Source organism: Toxorhynchites rutilus, chromosome 2, assembly GCF_029784135.1.
Source record: "Toxorhynchites rutilus septentrionalis strain SRP chromosome 2, ASM2978413v1, whole genome shotgun sequence".
NCBI classification, from domain to species: domain Eukaryota; kingdom Metazoa; phylum Arthropoda; class Insecta; order Diptera; family Culicidae; genus Toxorhynchites; species Toxorhynchites rutilus.
In genome coordinates this window covers 293073358-293095201 of record NC_073745.1, presented here as the reverse complement: position 1 = coordinate 293095201, position 21844 = coordinate 293073358, and the positions used below count along the sequence as shown (strand labels likewise).

Here is a 21844-nt window from a genome sequence, read left to right as displayed (position 1 = left end):
CCCTTTGGGTTCCTCCTTCTTCGCGGGCTGCAGAATATTATCGTTAGTTACTACTATCGTATTGGAATTGAAATTGTTCATTGTTTCAGTGAAGGACTGGCGCGGTGGTTTTTGGTAATTTGTTTTTTTTTTTTAATTTTTTTGTTTTGTTGTTGCATATTAAATGGTATGGTTTCGAATGTTGAGTAGAGTAGTATCGTTGGACACGTGCGCAAATGTGGTGGTTTTAATTTTTTTTTGGTTTGGTTGAGTAGTACAACATGTTTCGTAGGGGGAAGGTGGTACAATGGTACAGAGGTAGAGTATGGTGGTAAAATACGAACAAGAAGGGAGAGAAAGCAGAAAAAACAGTAAATTAATATTTTTGCGATTAATTCTTGTGGTTTGAACCTTAAACGACTAGTCACGAAATATGAATCATGAGAAAACATTGGGTGAAAATGATAAAAGTGAATTGATGAACATTGTGAGCTGTTTGATGATTCTAGAGCAATACCTGACTGAGTTCGATCTTTGTATGTACTTTAGAAGTCATGTCATTCATAATTCAAATGCCTTTATTATTAACATTTTGAAGACTTTTTGATATACAGATAATATCCGTGGATTCGCAATTATTTTTTTTTTTTTGAGATTAACAAGATTGTTTAACTGATATTAAGGTAAGTGTTCGAAAAATCGAACAGCAAGCTTGATAATTATTCAGAGCATTGGAAAGCAACCATATGCTAAGGATTTGGCATCAAATGATAGCTTAGTTCATTAGCTAGCGCTTACTATCAATTTCAATTTTGTGTGTGCGGAATGTACACAACCTAAGGGGTATGTAAGGGTATGTACAAAAAAACAAAATCAATCAAAGTGGAATGCAACTTGTAAACTTTTCTTCAGTATTACTTTGATAAAAGAACACATATTGTGGTGTTGGAAAAAAATGGGTGGGTCATATCTATGATATAACCGCAAGGTTGACGTGAGGCTACCTTAGCTTAGCAATCATTTGTTTGTATTGATTTAATTTTTGATTGAATGAAACAATTTCCGAATTCAATATATTTGCTTTGAGAGTAAAAAGATTGTATAACGCCATGTGAGGTCAATTCATGCATTTGGATAGATTATGTTCTTCGTTACAAGTAAATTTAATCACAGTCCTTTTACGTTTGGTATGATGACATCTTGGTTTTGAACTCTGTGTTAGCCAAACACATTTCAGTCGGAACAAAAATGCCCCCGATTTGCATGTATTTGCAATTCCGTGTTTCCCAGACACCTTCGTTTAGAAGTCTGTAATAGGTAAACACATTTCAGTCGGAATAAAAATGCCTCCGACTGTGTTCATGTATTTGCAAAGCGGATTCCCCCAGGCACATTGATTTTGAAGTCCGTGTTAGGGAAACACAGCTCAGTGGGAACAAAAATGCCCCCGACTTGCATGTATATTTGCCAAGCGGACTCCCACAGGTACATTGATTTTGAAGTCTGTGTTCGGGAAACCGTGAATCGGGCTAATAAAAACTAGGCAGTCAGGGCGTTTAGATAACGCTTGACATTTCACAGTTATTCAATTGTTTATCGCATGAAAAATAACATTTTATTAATTGCGATAGAAGCGTAGAAATATTCCGTATCAATTGATGCAAACATCTTTCCGATCCAGTAAGAAATGTTCGAGTTATAAGCATTTGGAATCTTTAATTTTTTCCTGCATGTTCTGTGTTTAGGTTTTCATTTTACCCCCCATATACTCCGGTTAGACGTAGTCCCACGTCAAAAACCATTGGATTAAACCTCCCACATGAACAAAAATGTAGGTTCTGACCAATGTTTTAGTTTGGTGATTTTTCGATGTTTTGTTATTTTCCGGAAAACTGAAGAATGGAAAAAAAAAATCTTGAAGATTGGGTTTTCTGTAACACCAATAATAAAAATCACACCCATGCCTTCTGTTCAAAAGTATTTTTAACAGCCTGGTCATTATTGGGTTAACACAAATTGTATTTTATTAAGTGAAATGGTCCCAGAGTTCAACATTCAACTTATTTTTTCGTTGATATCGTATTATTGGAGGTATCAATTTTGTATTCGATTGTTGATGACCTTCAAGTTCTCTTTCCTTTTCTTTCCTATTTTGTTACAGCTGACGTAATTTTTTACAAAAAATTTCAACTCAAAAACTGTAATACCTAAAAAATTATAATCAAAGGATGAAATGTAGGAAATTGTTTAAATTTTCATAGAAAAACACCAAAAGGAAAAACAAAAATTTCGCTGAAAAAAAGGTTTTGCAAAATAAAAATTTATTTTTCCCGAAAAAAGTTTTTTTTTAATTCTCAAAAAATATGTGAATAGCCCCTACAATATCCAGCAATTCGTTTATACATAGGAAGATGGGCATTTTCACAGGGAAAATGTTTTTCTAACAACAACTTTTTCATGTTTTTCTTATTACTATTAATGTTCAATTCGTATTCGGAAATAGAAATTGGAAATAGTATAAGGCTATTCATATCTTTTTTTTTTCAGAGTTTTAAAAAAACAAGTTTTTGAGAAAAATTAATTTCAATTTTCAGAATTTTTTTTTCAAAAATTTGTTTGATTTTCATTTTCGACTAAAATTTTGTAGGCCTGATACATTTTGTGTGAGAAATTTAATTTGAAGAATATAAGATCTACAAAATGTTGGTTAAAGAATAAAATATAGGAAATTGTTTAGGTCTTCATTAAAAAATAACCAACCAAATTTTTGGAAAAAAATTTCGTTGAAAAAAATAAAATTCTCGAAATTTTGAAAATTCTGAAAAAATAGATATAAATAGCCTTTACAATTCCCAACGAGTCACCCAAACGTCGTAAGATGGGCACCTTTACATGTAAAAGGTTTTCTGACAATAAGTTTTGGACTCCCGGCCCCGTCAGGCTAACGCCACATGTGCCTTAATAAAAAATATATTTTGGGAAAAAAAAAAAAATAAGTTTTTCATATTTTTTTTTGAAAAATAACTTATGACGTTTAACTCGTAACATTTTTATGTATAATATCGGCAAACGTTGTTCGGCTATATAATTTATTTCTAGAGAATATTTTGGTTGGTAAAAATATTGAAAATATTTCAAGAGAGTATGTTATCGTTCAGATCTGTAAAATTGTTCTAAATGATGATTTTCACAGCGAAACAAACATATGCGTACCTGTTATTTTCAAATTTTCCCTTTTTATTTAAAAAAACCTTTTTTCATATATAAAGATATGCGTGGCCAATTTTTTGGAATTTTTCTGAACATCTCAAATGTTTTCCAAAGTACTGTATCAATCTAATTTGGGTGCTGATCTGATCAGCCTTTCTCCTGTGATGATATTTTACACGTGCGTGGGAAAATCCTTCTTTTATATATATATAAAGATTATAGCAATTGACTAGTTCCGAAAACTTTTTTCTATTTAGAAACATATCAAGAACATGTCAAACGCAAGAATTTACACACAAAAATATTACGAGTAAAACATTTTTTTTCAGCAGCCTTCATACAAAAATGCCTTATTTTCCAGAAATGATAAAAGATAGAAAGTTGACGTCTTCGACAAAAGTTCATTTTCTAATAAAATCTGAAACTTTGTCGAAAATACTGTTTGTCGCTATCTGGACTTTAAACAAAATTAGGATTAGTTGTAATTTTTCCAAAGAAAACAATAAAAAGATGTTACAAAAACTTTGACCAGAATTTTGTAGGTATCATTTTATGACCCTTTTCAAAAAGTATTCTATTTCTTTTTTTAAAGGTTTCAAGTATGCAAAGTTGCTTAATCGACCCATGTCTTTACACCCACAACGTTTTACTACTATCTGAGATGGTGATGCCAACTCCTAAGACGATTTGGCATGAAATTTGCCAGCTGTTGATGAAACATATTTTGATTTGATCGCTCGATCCATTTTCAACGATTGAACCGAGAACCGTCTGAGACTCTAACAATGACTGATGCATGACCAAGCTTATAACAAACCAGAAGCCTTTTCAGTCTTGTTCAGTAAGGAAGGGCACAGCAGTAACGCTTAACGTCTCATAGAGAACAGCAATAAATTGAGCCAGTGTGAATAAGAGGCAACATGAAATGCGGTAAGGTTATTGTTATTTTTCGATGAGAGTGACTTTGTAAGGCCCTGATCGCCGTACTCATCTTAGGGAAACTTTTTTTTTCTTATCAGAATAACTTGTTATAATACGCAGTATCAGAGTTGCCAACCTTCAATTTTTTCTTGAATATTGACAGTTTTTTTTCTAAACAAACGGAGAAACAGCCAAAGGCAAAAAAAAGGTCCAGCTTTTACGACAACCAAACAGAACGAAGCGCGGCATCTCTTGCCAAAGAGCCGAAAAAGATAAAACTTCCCAAGCTTTTGCTGCGAAAAAAATACGAATTCGTGTTGCTTTGACAGTTTCCTCTGCCCACGTCAGAAAGTTGGAACAAGACAATCAAGATGGGTGCAACAAGATATAAAAAAAATCGCTCAGCTTTACGCCGATGGAACGATGTAAGCCATATTCAAGCTTGCTGCAATTTTCTGAATTTCTCTACTCTACTACTAAACTCTACTGAATTTACTAATATTGAATTGTATCGAGTTCGAGATATACTTGAACTTCCATTTTTTTGAGTAATAAGTTATGAATTTGTTTCACCAATCTCGTACAACTTGGTTAAACTTTTTCGGGTACAAAAACTCGTTCGATACGCGAAACATATTTGATACTGTTTTAACCGATAATCGGCAAAAAAGACGTCTTCGTACTGGAGGTAATTGTGTTTTATATAAATTGTGATGAGATAAACTAAACGGAGATGTTTTCAGCTATCCCATGCACTCGCTCCCTGGATCTTCCAAAACGTTACGCTGCCATTCGACACTGCTTCGATATAGCCTCTCCACACATTTGTTCATCGGTTTTTGCATTATTTTTATATACAGTTGCGATGATTTTACTGTTTTCAATTTTAACATGATTAAGTAAATTGCTATTTCATCATTTCGAAACATATTTTGATAAAATTCATTTTCCTTGCCTACCACTGCTTGAACAAAGCAGGGAGGAGACTTCCTTCTTATTCTACGTACTTTGATCAAAACTCGTTAAGTGCCACGTTTTAATTGGTACAATTTGTGCATAACGGAATGAATGTGTTTTCCTACCACGGATTTTAAAACCAAGGCTTCTGGGGAAATCTAATTTGCCAATACATGCAAGCCGAATGCACTTTTATTCTCAATGCATATCTTCTTGAATGGCGTTAACGTTCCCTGTGGAATTTTTGCCGTCCCAACGTATGCATTAACTAGCGTCATTTATTTATACTTAGTTGATATTTCCGAGGGGCAAGTTCTAGAATACGCGTGACCACAATGCAAGTCGAAGGAAATTTCTTATGATGAAAAATCCCCCGGCCAGAACGGAAATCGAACCCGAACACCCGGCATGATAATGTGAGACGCTAATTACTCGGCCACGAGTGCACCTCAATGCATATACACTATTCAAAATCAAAGTGTTTCAACATTAAAAGTTTTTTTGAAAATTTTCGGTATTCCAGTCAATACTACGTAAAAGTAGGTAATTAGTAGACCATTTTGCAATTTTGGACAACAAGGTGGACAAAACTGACGTTAGGAACAAGCAAAACGATTTTGCTGCATTGAAGAAAACTTGGGACGATTTGGACCCCCAAAACCTCCGGGACTCGAGTAGAGTATGCCAAAGCGTTGTCAGTTGGTTATCGAGGCCATATTGACTATCAATTATTTGTTTTTATTTGTTATTATTATTATTATTTTTAAACAAATCACGAACCCCCTTCATGTCATGCTCTAAACGTTCTCTTTTAGAAACAAAAGTTTTTTTTTGTTTTTCTAAAAAATAAATCAACGATACTGAAATGATAAAATGGTCTACTAATTACCTACTTTTACTTTGTATTGACTGGAATATCGAATAGTTTGATTTTTTTTTAAATTGGATTATTTTGATTTCAAATGGGGGTGGATTTTTAGCGCCCATCAGTGGATGCATATAGGAATGAATGAGTTTCCCTAACACGTAGGAGAACTGCGTGTAAAATGAACAGGTGGGGTAAAATGAACAGGTAGTCAAATGACCGAAAAAACAGTAGAAATTATTTCCAAATGCTTATCCACCCTGTCCTATAAGTAGTTCAAGTCTTTTGAGCCACCCTGTACCGATCAAGAACTGTCAAAAAGTGAAAAAGGTAAACAAAACCAAAATCACCTGCTCAGTACTGGCTGTGATGTAAATTTCTGCTCGTGATTAATAAGCTTTTTTGAGGTGAAAAATTGATATCCGTTCAATTGGTTGATCCAGTTTTGTTCACACATCGTATTGTCGTTGATCTATCGAAAGAAATCGTAGGTACCTAAGTATTTTCATCAAAAACCGTTTTAAAAAAGCCCTTGAAAAAATAAACGGGGGCAAAATGAACAGTGAACGATGGGGGTAAAATGAACAGTGTGTCTAATCACAGATTCTTCTCCAGATGACTCGGGTCTACAAACGAAAAACCGAAAGGCAGAGTTGGACAAACACACAAATGGCAGCAGCAAAACATGCTGTTGGATGTAGAATGTCCGTTAATGCAGCATCCATCAAGTACCAGATCCCACGAATAACGCTCGCCAGGTGGATAGTGTCACCACAGAAGAAAAAAGGCCTGGGATCGAAAAAGTCGGTTTTCTCAGCCGAACAAGAGACGGAGCTGGTTCAACACTTGCTGGATTTGGAGGCCCGATTCTATGGGATCACTATGAAGGACGTACAAAAACTGGCGTATGAGTTAGCTGAGAGGAACAGTATTCCCCATCCATTCAACCACAAGCTGAAGATGGCCGGTAGGAACTGGCTTGATGGTTTCCTTCGACGGAATTAAACCCTTTCCTTCCGGAAGCCGGAAGCCACATCTGCAGATCGTGCACGGGGCTTTAACAAGGTTTCCGTGGGAGCATTTTTCGACCTTCTTCGGAGCACGCTGGACAGCCATCAGTTTCCGCCGGCGCGTATATTTAACGCTGATGAAACCGGAATAAGCACCGTAAGCTAGACAGCTTTTTTATACCTGCTCATAATTTACTTAACATAAATTTAACAATTACAGGTTCCTCCGAAAAAGCTAAAAATTGCTGCTAAAAAGGGAAAGAAGCAAGTAGGTTCCTTAACATCGGCTGAGAGGGGCGTACTGACGACGGTTGTTATGTGTATGTCCGCAACCGGACAGCATGTGCCACGGTACATGATTTTCCCCCGTGTGCGCATGCACGATGCGCTTAAGAGAGGAGCACCGAATGGGACAAAGTTCAATTGTAACCCTTCCGGTTATATGACCAGTGAAGTCTTCCTCGATTGGTTCGACCATTTCCTGGAGAACGTGAATCCCACCAAGGAAAACCCTGCACTCCTAATCATTGATGGACACAGCTCCCATACGAAAAATCTGGCATTTGCCGAAAGAGCTCGTGCAAATTTTGTCACTGTTCTTGTATTGCCACCACATTGTAGTAACAAAATTCAGCCCTTGGACGTGGCGTTCATGAGGCCTTTCAAAAGTTACTACGCAGCTGCTTCTGAGAATTTCATGCGTCAAATCCCTGCAAGGACTATTGAACTTTACGACGTCTCTGAGCTGATGGGTACCGCGTTTCTCAAAGCAGCTTCTGGTAGTGTGGCAATGAGCGGCTTTCGTAAATGTGGCATTTGGCCATATAACAGACATGTCTTCAGCAACGATGACTTCGCTCCATCTGAAGTAACTGATCAACTAGAAGCCACTGTGATGCCAATTCCAATGGTAGTTGATGACTCCACTGTGCAGCAAGTACCTCTTCAGGTTTCTACCAATGTTTCAGTTACTCACTCAGGAAACCAATATTGTACTGATGAGGTTCAAACGGATGGACCCGATCCTGCTAGCGTTCAAGTTGGCCCAGTTTCTGAAATTTCTCCGAACTCATCGTTCAATATTACACCGACGGAAATTTTACCTTTGCCGAAGATGTCAGTGCCCAGAGCAACGAAGCGAAAGCGGAAGTCGGAAAAAGCTGTGGAGATTACCGGCGACGTCTACCGTCAAAACCTGGCTTCTGCTGAGGCAACAAAAACTATCAAGTCCATCAAAAAAGGACGAAAGCCGTCAAAGAAGCGAGTCTTTATTCAAACTTTGCGTTATGCATGCAATAAAAATAAGACTAGAACGTTAAATTTATGCGATTTCCGCAATGTTTTGTTAGTTTTTCGAAGAAAAAAGCCTAAAATTGCTTAGGGTGTTCATTTTGCCCCCAGTTCCCCTACTTCTAAACCACGATGATGATTCAACAGTCGGTTTAACGTTGTTGAAATTAATTCGATTGGACCTGTTTCGACGTTTTGTGACAATGGATGAAACGTGGATCTATTACCACACTCCTGAGTCTAATAGGCAGTCTGCAGAGTGACACTGAGGCATATTTCGAAGACGTTTCGTACTACAGAAAAAGAATCGATTTGTTGGAAACTCGTTATACCAAGTGTATTTCTCTCGAAACTATGTTGAGGAATAAATACAGCTTTGCCCAAAAAACGATTGTTTCATTAAAATCCCAGGACTTTTCAGCCCATATAGTATATTTGACAGAATATATACGGTGTGTTTATTACAAACGAGACCGTCTATCATTCGTCTTCACGAGATTGCAGATTTGAGTTTGCTCGGCCAGGTTGAACTCAAATCATCGATCGATCGTTGCTGAAGTCATCTTGCGGTATACTCTAGAACTAAGCTCTACAAAATGATTTTGAGATGAGATGATCCCTCTTCCTTCCACCCTTCATAAAGCACAATGTGCAAAGCGAAGCACTACACCACCACCATTATTGCAATGCCCAAAAAAAGAAGAAACTAAGCATGTGGGAGACGCAAGAAAAAAAAATCAATCTAGGAGGGTGTAGCCAATCCGATCCAGTTCTCCAAACGTGAATGTGTAAAACAAAACAAAAAACTACTCACCTGGTCATTGGGCAGCAGTGTCGCCGCGGATAGGATTGCCTCGAGCTTATCTATCTTTGCCATCCGATCCATTGTGGTGTTTGAAAGAATCTCGTCCATGAGTTGCATCGATTCCGTCAGACTGGGCGGTTCGGAACTTTTCGGAGAGAATGTTCCCGGTCCCCCACTGCCGCATCCCGTGCCCGGTAGGGAATTGTCCGATGGAACACTGTCCAGGCTCTGGTAGTCCTGCTCGGCTACGTCACACTCGTCCTCTGAATCACTCGGATCCCCACGGTCCCGGTCGAAGTTCTCCAGTTTGTCCAACTTTTTCGCCACCTTGTAGGAGACGCGTAGCTTCTCCTTCTCCTCCTCCGTTAGGTCCATGTATCTGTGGGAAAGGTTGTTGGGATGCTGTGCTTCGAATACTGCGGACGGATGGAGACTTACCTCAGTAATCGTATCTCACGATTGCTCAGCACCACATTTTTACTGGCGCCCTTCAGCTTCACCTTCAGGTCCTGGATCTCTGAACGCACCTTACGCTGCTTCTTACGCATCTTCACATCCACTGGGCGGATTAGCATCAAAATCTGCTCAGTGCACAGCTCCGCTAGGAGCTCACGGAATTCCGGTTTGATCGATCTGTGAAGTCGAATGAATGAATTAATCCTGTTCGTTAATAAAACCAGTTCCAATACTCACGTTGCCATATTGAGGTAGAGCTGTTCGTTAATTAATATCAGCACATCGCCGGCCGCGTACAGAAGCATGTCGCGGGTGAGCGGCCGTCGCGCCCAGTATTTCTGATCCCGGCGGTACACATTCTTGAGCTGATCCTTCATCGGGTTGATGGTGGCGTTGTACATCTCGCACAGCGTATTGAGCGATACGTTCTTCACCTTGTACACCTGCTTGCCTTGGTCTTGGAACTGGAGCACCGCGTGCGCGGACTGCGGAGGGATTATAATAAGTGCGATAATTAGTAGCGGTTCGAAACGAGTGATCTGTTATGCGACCGTCTGATTGACGGATAAAGTTTATTGGATTTATTAATGGAAAACATTCTCGTAAATTTGTATTACAGGTCGGACTCGATTATATATAGTCGACTATTTTTTTCAACAATTATTTTCAAATCCTATACATAATCGAATCTCAAGAAAACAATTTTTTCATTAATGTATGAATGTCAAACATTAATAGAAAAAATAGCTTTTTTGTGATTCGATTATGTATTGGATTCGAAAATTAACGTTGAAAGTGAAATTGCGATTATATATAATCGAGTCCGACCTGCATATCTTCTCATTCGCCATTTGTCACTTTGACAAAGTGCATGTTTGTAAGTGAAATTCGATTAGGCTCTATTTTATTTTCGGCTCAAAATGATTTATTATGATTAGTGTTATTTGTTAAATTTCGTTATTACAGAATTACATACAACAAAACCGAGATAGAGATAGGGATGTTTATTTCTGTGTTATATTGAAAATCTTCATACAGCAAGCTAAACGTCATTGAAATACCGTCATCGGCAAAATAAAGAACTCATTCATTATCAGTGCAACAAACACTTCGGAAAAAATCAAAATGCTACAGAAGAAAAACTTCTTATATAGGGTGAACGATCTTGGTTTGTCCGATTTAGGAGATTTTCACGCAACTAGTAAAGCAAATCGATATTTCTCCATGAAAATCACATATAATCAATTATTCAAATTTTTATGTTTTTTAATGATTATCCTCAAAGAGAAATTATGATCATGGTTTGTCCACCTCTGATCATAGTTTGTCCAAAAAATGATCATGGTTTGTCCGGTTTTGGAAATCACCATTTTTGAATGAAAAAATAGAATTTTCAAGTAGATGTTGCATTTCTCATTACTTGAGTTCACTGTCATCATATTGATCCATTCACAATTTAGGCTTTCTTCAGAATGTTGCCTTTTCTTGGGCATTTTAAAAGTGCTCACCCCACACAATCAACAGACTCAACACAGAGAAACTTTATTTCTGCTATGCGCGAAGGACACAATAAACAAACTACAGCACACCAAGCGGTTGCCATGCAAATCATGTGGACAAAACAACATTAGTGAATAGGACAACTCATGATCAGAATTGTGGTAATCGAAATGCGTTAATTACATGGTTTAGCTATGTAAATTTGATACAAATGGTGTGTTTACAATATTTGTAAGTGTTATAATCCAGAAAAAGTCTGAATACGTGCCAAATAATCATCTGGTGATTGATTAAAGGTTAGCTCAAATGAGAGGCGCATTTTATAATCCTTTGAAACCGTGACCGGAATAAACCGCAGCAGTAAACAACTGAAACAGAAACAACCACTTAGAAAAAGTGTAGTAGGCTAGAAATATTGTGGCGCGGGTAAAACATCATGTGTATAAATGCCTCACATTTCTATTAGAAATTTATTCTCTCGTTTTCGTTTTTCGAAATTTATTCTGAGGTCAATGTAATGGGGACGAAGTCATCACAATACGCTAGTGCCGAAGCTCGCTCGTGATCAGTCTGTCTCTTTCACGCTACAAGCAAATAATTCCCCTTCTGCTTTCTTCCTTACTGTTTTCGTATACCGCTCCTCTAACCAAATTAGTGACGAAACGGCCTCACCTTAGGATATACTTCTAGGCGCAAGACAACGATTCTGAACAATACTGATAATAGACATTGCAATTCCGTTATGCTACAATCTACGTTTGCTGCCAAGATGACCATGAGACTTGGCAGAAGAACATAAAAAATGTAGCATACTCAGTATTGATCTCTGCAACCGGAATAATTCCATGCTTTCGCACGCTGTCTTAGGAGGAGCTGCAAGTATCAGAGTACCTTAATGTTCTGCAAAAAGCTGCGATTCTTGGAACATGCAACATAGAGCGACGGTTCTTGAATCAGCACAAAAGAAAAACGACGAATGTACGGACCAGGGCTCAACAAAGTCATATTAAACTGAGGATCGCCAAGGGACTGTGTAGGCATCGACCTTTGCATTCAATTGGAAATGTGTTTTTTCGATTCTTCCTTAAGTTTCTGTGTGAACATGAATCAAAAGTCATCCGGGTGTCTTCGTTGCTATCTGTTCTACGATGGTTCATGTTCATTTCATTCTTCACCATCACTGTTAACTTCACAGCATAGTGAAATCGACGAGATACATGTCGGGGTGGAGTAGAAGTGGTAGAGTGAAGTCAGGTTCGATGAATAGGCAGATATAAGCATTTGTTTTAACTAGAAATAAATTACGAGCATCGAGAGCGAGAATAACTGATGAACTAGTCATGTTTCGCGGCGATGTGTTCGTTGTGACTCAGTAGCAAAAGAGAGGAGGACGTTTATGAAAGTAATCCTGCTTGAAGCGGAGCGACTGTGAGAGGAGTTAATTTTCGTGTTTATTTTACGAAAATGTTGGTCCTTGGTGCGGACACTTTATTATAAAGAAAAAAAATGTTGCCATAGAGCCTTATCCCCCTTCAGCTTCCAAGAAGTCCGGGGTAGGTGCAAAGAAGTGCCAAAATTCTGTATATAATAATAATAATAAACCCTTTTGGAAACCCTACTGACGTTTATGACTGATTTCACGCTAATCAAACCCACCTGAGTATCGAACACATTCCGCAGCATGATCTGGAACTGGTTGTACAGATTAACCGAATCGTTCCGGCAATCGTGTATCACCTTGATCACCTTCTCGGACTCTAGCACCTCTTTGATGCCACCATGGGGAACCATGTCCGGGCAGGTGGCGACGTCGAAGATGAATGCCTCTCCCCGTGTCGTCCCCAGCTGGATCATTGTGATCTGGCCGCGGACCCCGAGGTTGATACCCTCGCAGTCGAAGGATACCACCGCCTGGTCATCGTACGAGGACGCCTTCAGGATGGCATTGTTCACGAAGAGGGATTCTTTCACGGTCGAGATCACTCGGGTGTTCTGGAGGACCTTAATTTTCCACGTGTCCCCTATGAAATAGTTGTTCGAGTGGACCGGACTCGTGGGCGTAGGCGAAACCGGATGTGGCGGGGGATTATTATTCGGCGGGCAGCCCCCGGAGCCGACACCCACGCTGTGATGTGTTTGCTGAATGGCAGACATTGATTGCTTATCTTTTTCGAGGTTCTCGGCGAGAGTTTTGATGACCAAACTATTGATGCGTTGCTTTAGGGTTTGATTTTTCGGATTCACAGCCGGGTTATTGTTGATGAGATTGGCCTTTTCGGCGGAAGGTTGGTTTGATTCGTGCCTCATGGTCGCCGTCTGTTGCTGCTGCTGCTGTTGCGATTGTTTTGAGTACGCCAATGTGGACGACGAGGGGCAGTTCTTGGGACACAGATTTTCCATCCTAAACTCACTGTTGATGAGCAAACTATCGAAACCACTGGTGGGTTCACTTTTGATACTGTTCAACGCATTGTTTGGGTTATTCGGTCCGATACCGACCGAGACCGGCTCGTTCAGTTTAAAATCACCGATCATATTTTTCGGTGAGGCCGTCCGACTCGTGTTATTGCTTCCATTGGCACTGCCTACGGCACTTCCGCTGCTCGCTGTAATAGTACCACCCGTGTTGAAGGTGCTATTGGAGAGATTGAGCTTTTCCTGTGCCTGTCGGATGTGCGAATCGGACAGCTTTGGCTTCTGCAATAGCGTGACTAGATTGGATTGGATGTGGAAACAGTCGGAGAAAAGTTTCAGGAAAGTCTTCAAGTCGCTCGGATTCTTGAACATGTTGAACCACTGCTCCTGGGGGAAGTTCGAAGTTACCATGTGGAAGAGCTGATCGACGATGATGGGACCCTTAATCTCTATCACTTGAGCAAACGAGTCCAGCAGCTGCTGGGTGGCCTGTGTATCGATGGAAGAATTGGGCAGATGCAGTCGCTCCGAGAGGGGCACATCTTCCTCGTTCTCACACCCCACGAGCACCACATTCTCTCCGTCCACGACCTGGAAGGTGTCCGGATGTTTCACCAGAAACTCTGTGAACTCCCGAATGTGCTGGCCGGAGATGTGTCGCACCTGGGGCGATGCCTGGCTGCGATGGCCCAGCAAACTGCGGATGGGCACCTCGGTACCCTTGCCGTACTGCAGCAGCTTGTGTTTGAAGTAGTCCTTCGCCTCCTGGATGTAGTCCCGCTTACCCGAGATCGACGAGTCGTCCACATTGCTTGATGTGTAGCTGTTGATGTGCACGAAGTCCCCGTTGATCTCGAACAGGGCCGGGTACTGCGAGAGGAATTTCTTGAGACCTGCAAGCGAGAAATAATAATTATTATTTAGAGAAATATATTAGTCTATTATTTAGGTTCGGTTCTAATTAGTTGTAAGTGAATTTTGACGTAGGACTACGTCTTTGATTTCTACATAGAGGCTCACTCTATGAAAAATTAACGAATTTCGAATGCATATTACACAAAATCGTTATTGCTATGTATGTTATATTATATACCACTAGCTGACCCGGCAAACTTCGTCCCGCCCAAAATTTGTTTTTTGTTATCAATACCTTCAAACATTCACGTCTTCTTACTAAACGCAAGTTCATGAGTCCAATCGCAGAACTGTTCATCGATTGATCTTCTAATAGACCCCGTTGAATTTACCTATTCCTATAAAATTCCTAGTACTTCTACCAAAACTCATCATTATAATATCAGATTATTTTCAGACACAATTCTCGTTCAAGATATTTCAACCACTTGCAAATAACATGTTTCTCCGTAACATGGAATAAATGTTTGATACAGAAAAAACTTGATAGAATAAAGACAGACCCCTCCTCTTTTCTCCCCTTAGAGAGGGGGAAGGAGTGTCTATTCACCATAGAAACATTTCGTGCCCCCTAAAATCTTCACATGCCAAATTTGGCTTTATTTGCTTGATTAGTTTTCGAGTTATGCAGAAATTTATTTTTCATTTGTGTGACAGCCCACCCTAAGAGAGGGGAGGAGTGTAGAACCACCATAGAAACATTTATTGCATTCTAAAACCTCCACATTGATTAGTTCTCGAGTTATGCAGAAGTTTGTGTTTCATTTGTATGGGAGCCCGCCCTTAGAGAGGGAGGGCTCTCAAACTATCATGAAAACCTTCCCCGGCCCCAAAAACCCCTACATATTAATTTTCATGTCGATCGGTTCAGTAGTTTCCGAGTCCATATGAATTAGACAGATAGACAGACAGAAATCCATTTTTGTATATATAGATTAGGCTAAAATGAAAATCTATACACAGAACATGCAAGAAAAAAATTAAGATTTCGAATGCTTATAAGTCGAACATTTCGTAATAGATCGGAAAGATGTTTGCATCAATTTATAGGAAATATTTCTACGTATCTATCACAATGAAGAAAAATGTTATCTTCTCTGAGATTACCGATCGAACAACTGTAAAATGTCCAGCGCTATCTAAACACCCTAACTGCCCGTTTTGATTGGTCCGATTTATGGTTTCCCCAACACAGCCATCAAAACCAAGGTGTCTGGGAAAATTGGCATTCCAAATACATGCAAGTTGGGGGAACCTTTGTCCCCACCGACATGTGTTCCCTAACACAGCCATCAAAACTGTCCAAGATTACGTAAACAAATCATTGGTTGAAATCGGTCCACTACAAAAATTTGTAGAACACGCATTAGTTTACAAAGTTTTGGCTGCAAGGACTCAACAAACCGGCTGCGGCTATTCAGGGGACAGTCCAATTGACATCGATATATTCTTTGCTTGTTAAGTAATATATATCTAATAAAACTGTGATATCAGATTAATCATAGTAATTTATTTTCTCGTTGAAAAAAAAATCGCGAAAATTACATACTTGTTATGATGTTTATAGTGTACCACCCCCTTAATTTTAAGAATGCACTGTAATATGATGGCTTCTTATCCTATTCAGCAAATTCATTCATCATTCATAAACGGTAAACGAGAGAAAAGACAACCGATTGATTCATATTTCTGAAGGGATGGTTATATTAAGGTTATATTGTGATTTTATGTACATGAACATCGGATACAAGAAATCCAGAGAATGTCCAGTTTTTCGTGTTGGAATATCTATCTAATTTTCTCTTCAACAGGTATTAATAATTCATGGTTCCGGATTCTTTGTACCACTACGGCTCTTATAATCCGATTGAATTTCAGTTCAGTTCAAATAACAAACGGTTTTTCTAAGGTCAGCATTTAGAGTATTGAATGAGTTAAATTTACCAGAAATCCGTAAATTTCCGTAGAAAACTACCGAAATTCCATTCAAAAGCAATTTTCCTCAAAGTCATACGTCAAGTTTCCGTCCGTGTCTCTTGGCACAGACATTTCTACTTCATTTTAAGTTTGTTGTTTTGCTCTCGGAATGAAGAATCAATAATGAAACGCCAGAGCAAAAATTCTTGTATAATTCATAGCACAGAATTACACACGCAATCAGGAATTTATTGGGCTAAATGAGCAGAATAAAATAAAAAAAACGAACCCCCCCGTTTTATCTGATCCGCGCGTTGAAGTGGGTGAGAAGTGAGAAGGCTACGCGGAGCGGCGAAGCAGGAAATAGAAAATTTATGCCCCTTTGAGTGTATGTACCAGCAGAAATGCCCTACTGAGTTCGGGTTTACTAGGTCAAATCGGTTTACAATATCAGATAAGCATCGACGATTATAACTTAGTGGTGGCGGGGGTGATGGCGGCGTTGGCGGCACGGTAGTAAACAGAGAAACATACCAGTCCTGACCGATACTGATATTAGTTAGTTGAAGGTGCTGCCTCACAGCTCCTCGTGCTGACTTGTTCACTGAGCGTGTACAATGTTAATATAATAAAATAACATAAGAGAATAAAGACGTTGCCTCCCGTTCATTGTATGGTGCAGACAGATCGAGCACACCCACATTCTTCGTAGACGGTGTGTGGAGGTGTAGTTACTCTAGCTGTTACATCCACTCATGTGTTTTTATTTTTTTTTTATATTATTGGTATGCAAGGGAAATACGGGATAGGATGTTCGAAAAATATATTAGTGATGTTGCTGATTTTCAGGGTTTAATTAATTTCTAAGGGATTCTTCAAGAAAGGTATGATATCCATCGAAATTTTCAAAGCAAAACTCAAGGTTTTTTTCATCGAATTGAAGTGATTAGCGTTCATCTTGATCTGATAACGACAAGCACGCAAACAATCTGAGGAAAATAAAATTTGAACATGATTATATGGGATATATTTTAAGGAAGAACGGTATATATCGACGTATCCAAAAATGTTTTGCAAAGTCTTGCGATATTCCATGGAAATCGACTGAACATTTCCTGAACCGCTGGAAATCAACGGCCAATTTTGCATTTGATTGCATTTCACACATGTTTCGAACGTAGCATGGATTTCAAAAGTATAATTACATTTCCCACTTACAGTTTGCCAGCGGCAGCAGTAACGTAACAGAAACAACAATATCCATGTCTTTGGCTACGCACGTGCTGCTGGCTGCTGGAAATTATGGTGCTGTGGTAATAAATCGCCAAAAATAACCGTCGCCGTCACCACGAAACCAGGTGATATTTCCAATTTCGAGAGTCCCACTTACGAGAGCGGCGAGGTGCGGTTGCGTGGGGCAGGTAATGGACTGTCATTATTTCAATTCTCTAACGGTTCAATAGCCAGTCTTTTTCTTTTTTTTTTGTTTGGTCGGTTTATTTTTTGTGTTTCTGCCGTAAGCCTCGGGGGTTTGCTTTCGTCAAGTTTTCTCCACCGTTTCGACGTACGCAGTTTTGCGAAATCGCCGAACTAATGCCACCGAATGAACTGTCAATGTTTTGGAACAGGTGGCATGATTGTGCGAACACATCATCGTGTTCGCAATCGAATTATGGCGCCCGTTTTACACATTTCGAACATAAACACACACACAGAAATTGTGTCTGACGTGTCAGACAGTGAAACGGTTCAAATTAAATTCGAACAATTATAATTGTATAATTGTTTTATGAGGAGAAAAAAAACCAGACCAAGCAGATAAAATGAAAGCGAAAGGTTTCCACGTCTAGCCCCTAATTAAAGGCTGCTGCACATCTATTAACTATGTTTAACCCGCCTCTCCTCGCTGTAAGATGTTACAAAGGTGTTGTCGCAACAACAACAGCATCAGTAACACCAACAACACCAACAGCGGAGTGTCTCCAGCGGTGCATGAAGCCAATTACTATCATTTTCCACCGAGATCTAATCCCAGAAAAATGAACGTATCTCATTTTTCTCACACTGCAACTCTGCAATGTGTGCAATCGCATCGTTACCGAGAGCACAACAACCTGAGCTGGTTTTGATAGGGGGTTTGATTTATCGAGTGATATCCATTTTGATTACTATGTATCTCCAAGGACAAATTGCATCACGGTTCGCACGCAATTGTAAAATATCTCGACAATAAATAAGTGCGATTCAATACAATGTTGGAGAGCTTCGAACACACCATGCAAGATGAAATATTGATATGGTGAAAAACTTTCTTTCGTTTTTCGTGCTGCATGTAACGATTCTAAGAGAGCAAAATAGGTTAGGGGCTGTCCACATACCACGTGGACAGAAAAAGCACCATTTTAGACCCCCCCCCTCCCCCTCCGTGGACAAGCGTGGACATTGACTATACCCCTCCCATGTTGTCCACGTGGACATTCTTCCATATGTTTTAATTGGGAAAAAAGAAATAATTGCATTGTGATCAATTTTAAATCAGTCTTTATTTTTTGTGTTTTTATAATGATAAAAAAACAAGAAAAAACAATTGAAGAAAAAAAAAGATGTCCTTTGTTTTGGTTTTTTTTCGCATTGAAAATTTGTTTTGATAACAAATTCCTAGCGACCATACTGCATTGAATATCCAGCTTTCTCTCGGAGTGCTCGCGAGGCACAATTACACTAGACAATTCGTGACTCAGGCAGCGCATCTTTCTTTCGCTGCAACGCAAACTGCTTCACTTCCGGAGTCTGCAACATTGAAATCGTTTTATTCGGATCATAATCCTAAATCCTTTTTTGAAAAGAAAAAAACTGCGAATAGGCTTAGTAGTTGCGGTTGTTTTCTATTCTTTGATTGATTGCACCTTTTCCTACCAATATATCTTAGAGTTTGAAAATATGTGAAATCGTTGGCTGCAGGAAAAATTCGGTTATGGCAACTGTATGAAATGGCGGGTTGAAGTTTACTAAAACAAAAATTCATTCTTCATCCCATTTGTTCTGATGTGCATGGAAATCTATTTAATCATTTATGTAATGATTCCAATATGATAACTGGTATTATGCCCAAAATATTACTCAGAAAACCAACGACAAATGAATATCTGCGTTTCTAATGGTTAAAACGGTACGGCAGTAGAACTGCACAATCTAGCAAAAACTTTTTTTGTAATCGTAAAATCACAGCTGAATCAATAAACTATAATCAAATGACGCATGAAATAACATCCAACGAAACTTATTTGGCAATAGAATCATTCGCCTGCAGAAAATCTCCGAGAAACAAGTGTCTATCGAACATAGTTTTTCTGAAGACTTCTGAAATGATTTAGCACAATTGAATGTTGGTTTGAATTAAGCTAATCAAGATACTATTAAGGAAAATGTGTCGAAAGCATTCCAATGAAGAAACAACCAATGGATTTCGGCATACTTCTTTACTGAACTTTGACAGCGAGACACAAATTCAGATAATGAAGCGAAAATTAGAACAAATAAAACAATATTTTGGATGCCTAAAATGCTCCAATTTGAAGCAAAAATATTTTCGATGCGGTTAATTCCATAAAACGTGGAATTGTCAAGTTCAATTTCAAATATAGGAAAGCTTATCGCTTGTGATTTCCACTATGCCATTGATCTAATTGATAGCAGTTTCCTCTTGGCTGTGGTGCAAAATATGTAATCTAATCCCGGATTCAAAGCCTCTTGAGAAAAAAACACGGATGTTGTAATAACATGTATTAATTAACGGAAAACTCACTTGTAACATCCCAATCTTTCGTTCGGTAGGACAAAGTGATCCGCAAAAAAACCGCTCTCCGGTGCTGAGCATGCTTAACTCAGCTGTATTAAAGATAACGTCGTTAAATTCGGGAAATATTCGGGAACGAGGGTACTCAGAAAAAGGTGGACTGAATCTGGTTCTTCTATTGCACAAGTGCAGTTATAGAGATTTGGATAGCACTCGTTTCCCTAAGTCCTTCCCAAATTATTTAGATAATCCTCCAAATATTCCGGTCATTTCATCATGTTATCAACACCCCACATATACTCTGCAGATAAAAATGTATCAGCAGGTCGCCATGTCAAATTTACTCTCCGTAGACTTGGGCCTAGAACACTAGGTCCTAGAGTTTGGTTTATGCTCAAATGACGTAGCTTAGAAGTTGAAAACAATGCTCCTCTACTTCCAATGGAAACTTGATCGCTCACCGTTTATGTGAGTTTCATTTAGAATACATATTTGAGCGGAGAAGTTCGCTGATATGGAAAAATATTCGAAATAACCGTTTAATGGATAAATATGGAGCACTCAAAATAGGCGAAATGTTTAAACATTCTTAAAACTGCAGAACAGATTTCATTCATTTTTGAAAACAGATCTGAATGTGTTTTTAAAAAACTTTTGTTTAACATGTCCACGTGGACATTATCTGAACTCCCACCCCCCTCACCGTGGTCAAACGTGGACATTTTCGTACCCCCTACCCACCCTAAAGTTGTCCACGTGGTATGTGGACAGCCCCTTATATGAATATTAGCACGTCACTTGCTTGGATTATTGTATCCTGTAGCTTGTAACACGAACCACGAGGGTAATGATGAAATAATCATGACGGTGATGCCAAATCCAACTGTTCTTGATTTGTCTCCTTATCTTTAAATTCCATTCCATTCTGAATCTCTTTTCACAGCAGAGCACAAAAAGCTCATTCCATTCGACCAACCAGAATGTGAGATTTTCATTTAGATGATGCTTGACATTTTCAGCTATTTGATGGTTCAAACTGAACAGAACTGAAGAACGTATAGTTTTCTTCATCTGTGTTCTATCGATAAATGACGGTGCTTAAATTGCAATGTTTCCTCTTTCGTCTTTCATTGTCCATAGAATGAACGCTGCATTTGATTCGTGTATCACATGCAGCACATGGAGATGCAGCGACATGAAAATCGATGCGCTGGTTGCACCGAACAACATTGCAGTCTTGTTGTGAAATATCTACCATTTTTTACATCCAAGCTGTGTATTTTGAATGGATGTTGTCTACTTGCTAGCTGGATTGAGACTTTGATTTCAAATCGCGGACGGCTTATTTATACCAAATATGAAGAAAACGGGCAGAAATGCATTGGTTGCTCGTTATTGACGGTACGGGTAGGTAAGCCCACAAATGGACAGAAAAAATGTATGGGAAAATGGGATGGCTTCAGATTTTAATTTATTTAAACCGTTCAAGTATTAGGGAATCGTAATCTATAGCATATCAAACAAATCCTAAAGAATTTTCTATTCGATTGGTATGCAAATCATCATAAAATTTGAATTTGTAACCTGAATTTATGAATCATTCTAAATCTAGAACTTGGATCAGGATTGAAAATGGTAATTTTGGATAGCCGGCAGAAGACTTTAAAAAATGGAAGAAGGTCGGTCGCAATCAACTGTTTTTGGGTAATATGGCATTGAATGACTTATATGGGATTTGAATTTCGATTCGATTAAGGCTCAGAATTCAAATCTGGATTCCATATATTGTTCCAAGCTCTACATTTGAA

At 38.8% G+C, this 21844-nt stretch overlaps 1 protein-coding gene across 2 annotated transcripts in view; it reads right to left on the bottom strand.

Moving 5' to 3' along the window:
• The window catches only part of LOC129764624 (uncharacterized), a 71946-nt gene that overhangs the window by 1245 nt on the left and 48857 nt on the right, over nucleotides 1–21844 (bottom strand). The window contains exons 2-6 of one of the 2 annotated variants that reach the window (XM_055763887.1): nucleotides 12650–14301; nucleotides 9731–9978; nucleotides 9476–9670; nucleotides 9047–9416; nucleotides 2–96 (exon numbers count right to left, since the gene is read on the bottom strand). In XM_055763887.1, the coding sequence (XP_055619862.1) occupies nucleotides 2–96; nucleotides 9047–9416; nucleotides 9476–9670; nucleotides 9731–9978; nucleotides 12650–14301 (2560 nt within the window). The remainder of the gene's footprint in view (nucleotide 1; nucleotides 97–9046; nucleotides 9417–9475; nucleotides 9671–9730; nucleotides 9979–12649; nucleotides 14302–21844) is intronic. The other variant, XM_055763888.1, reaches the window with a different exon arrangement.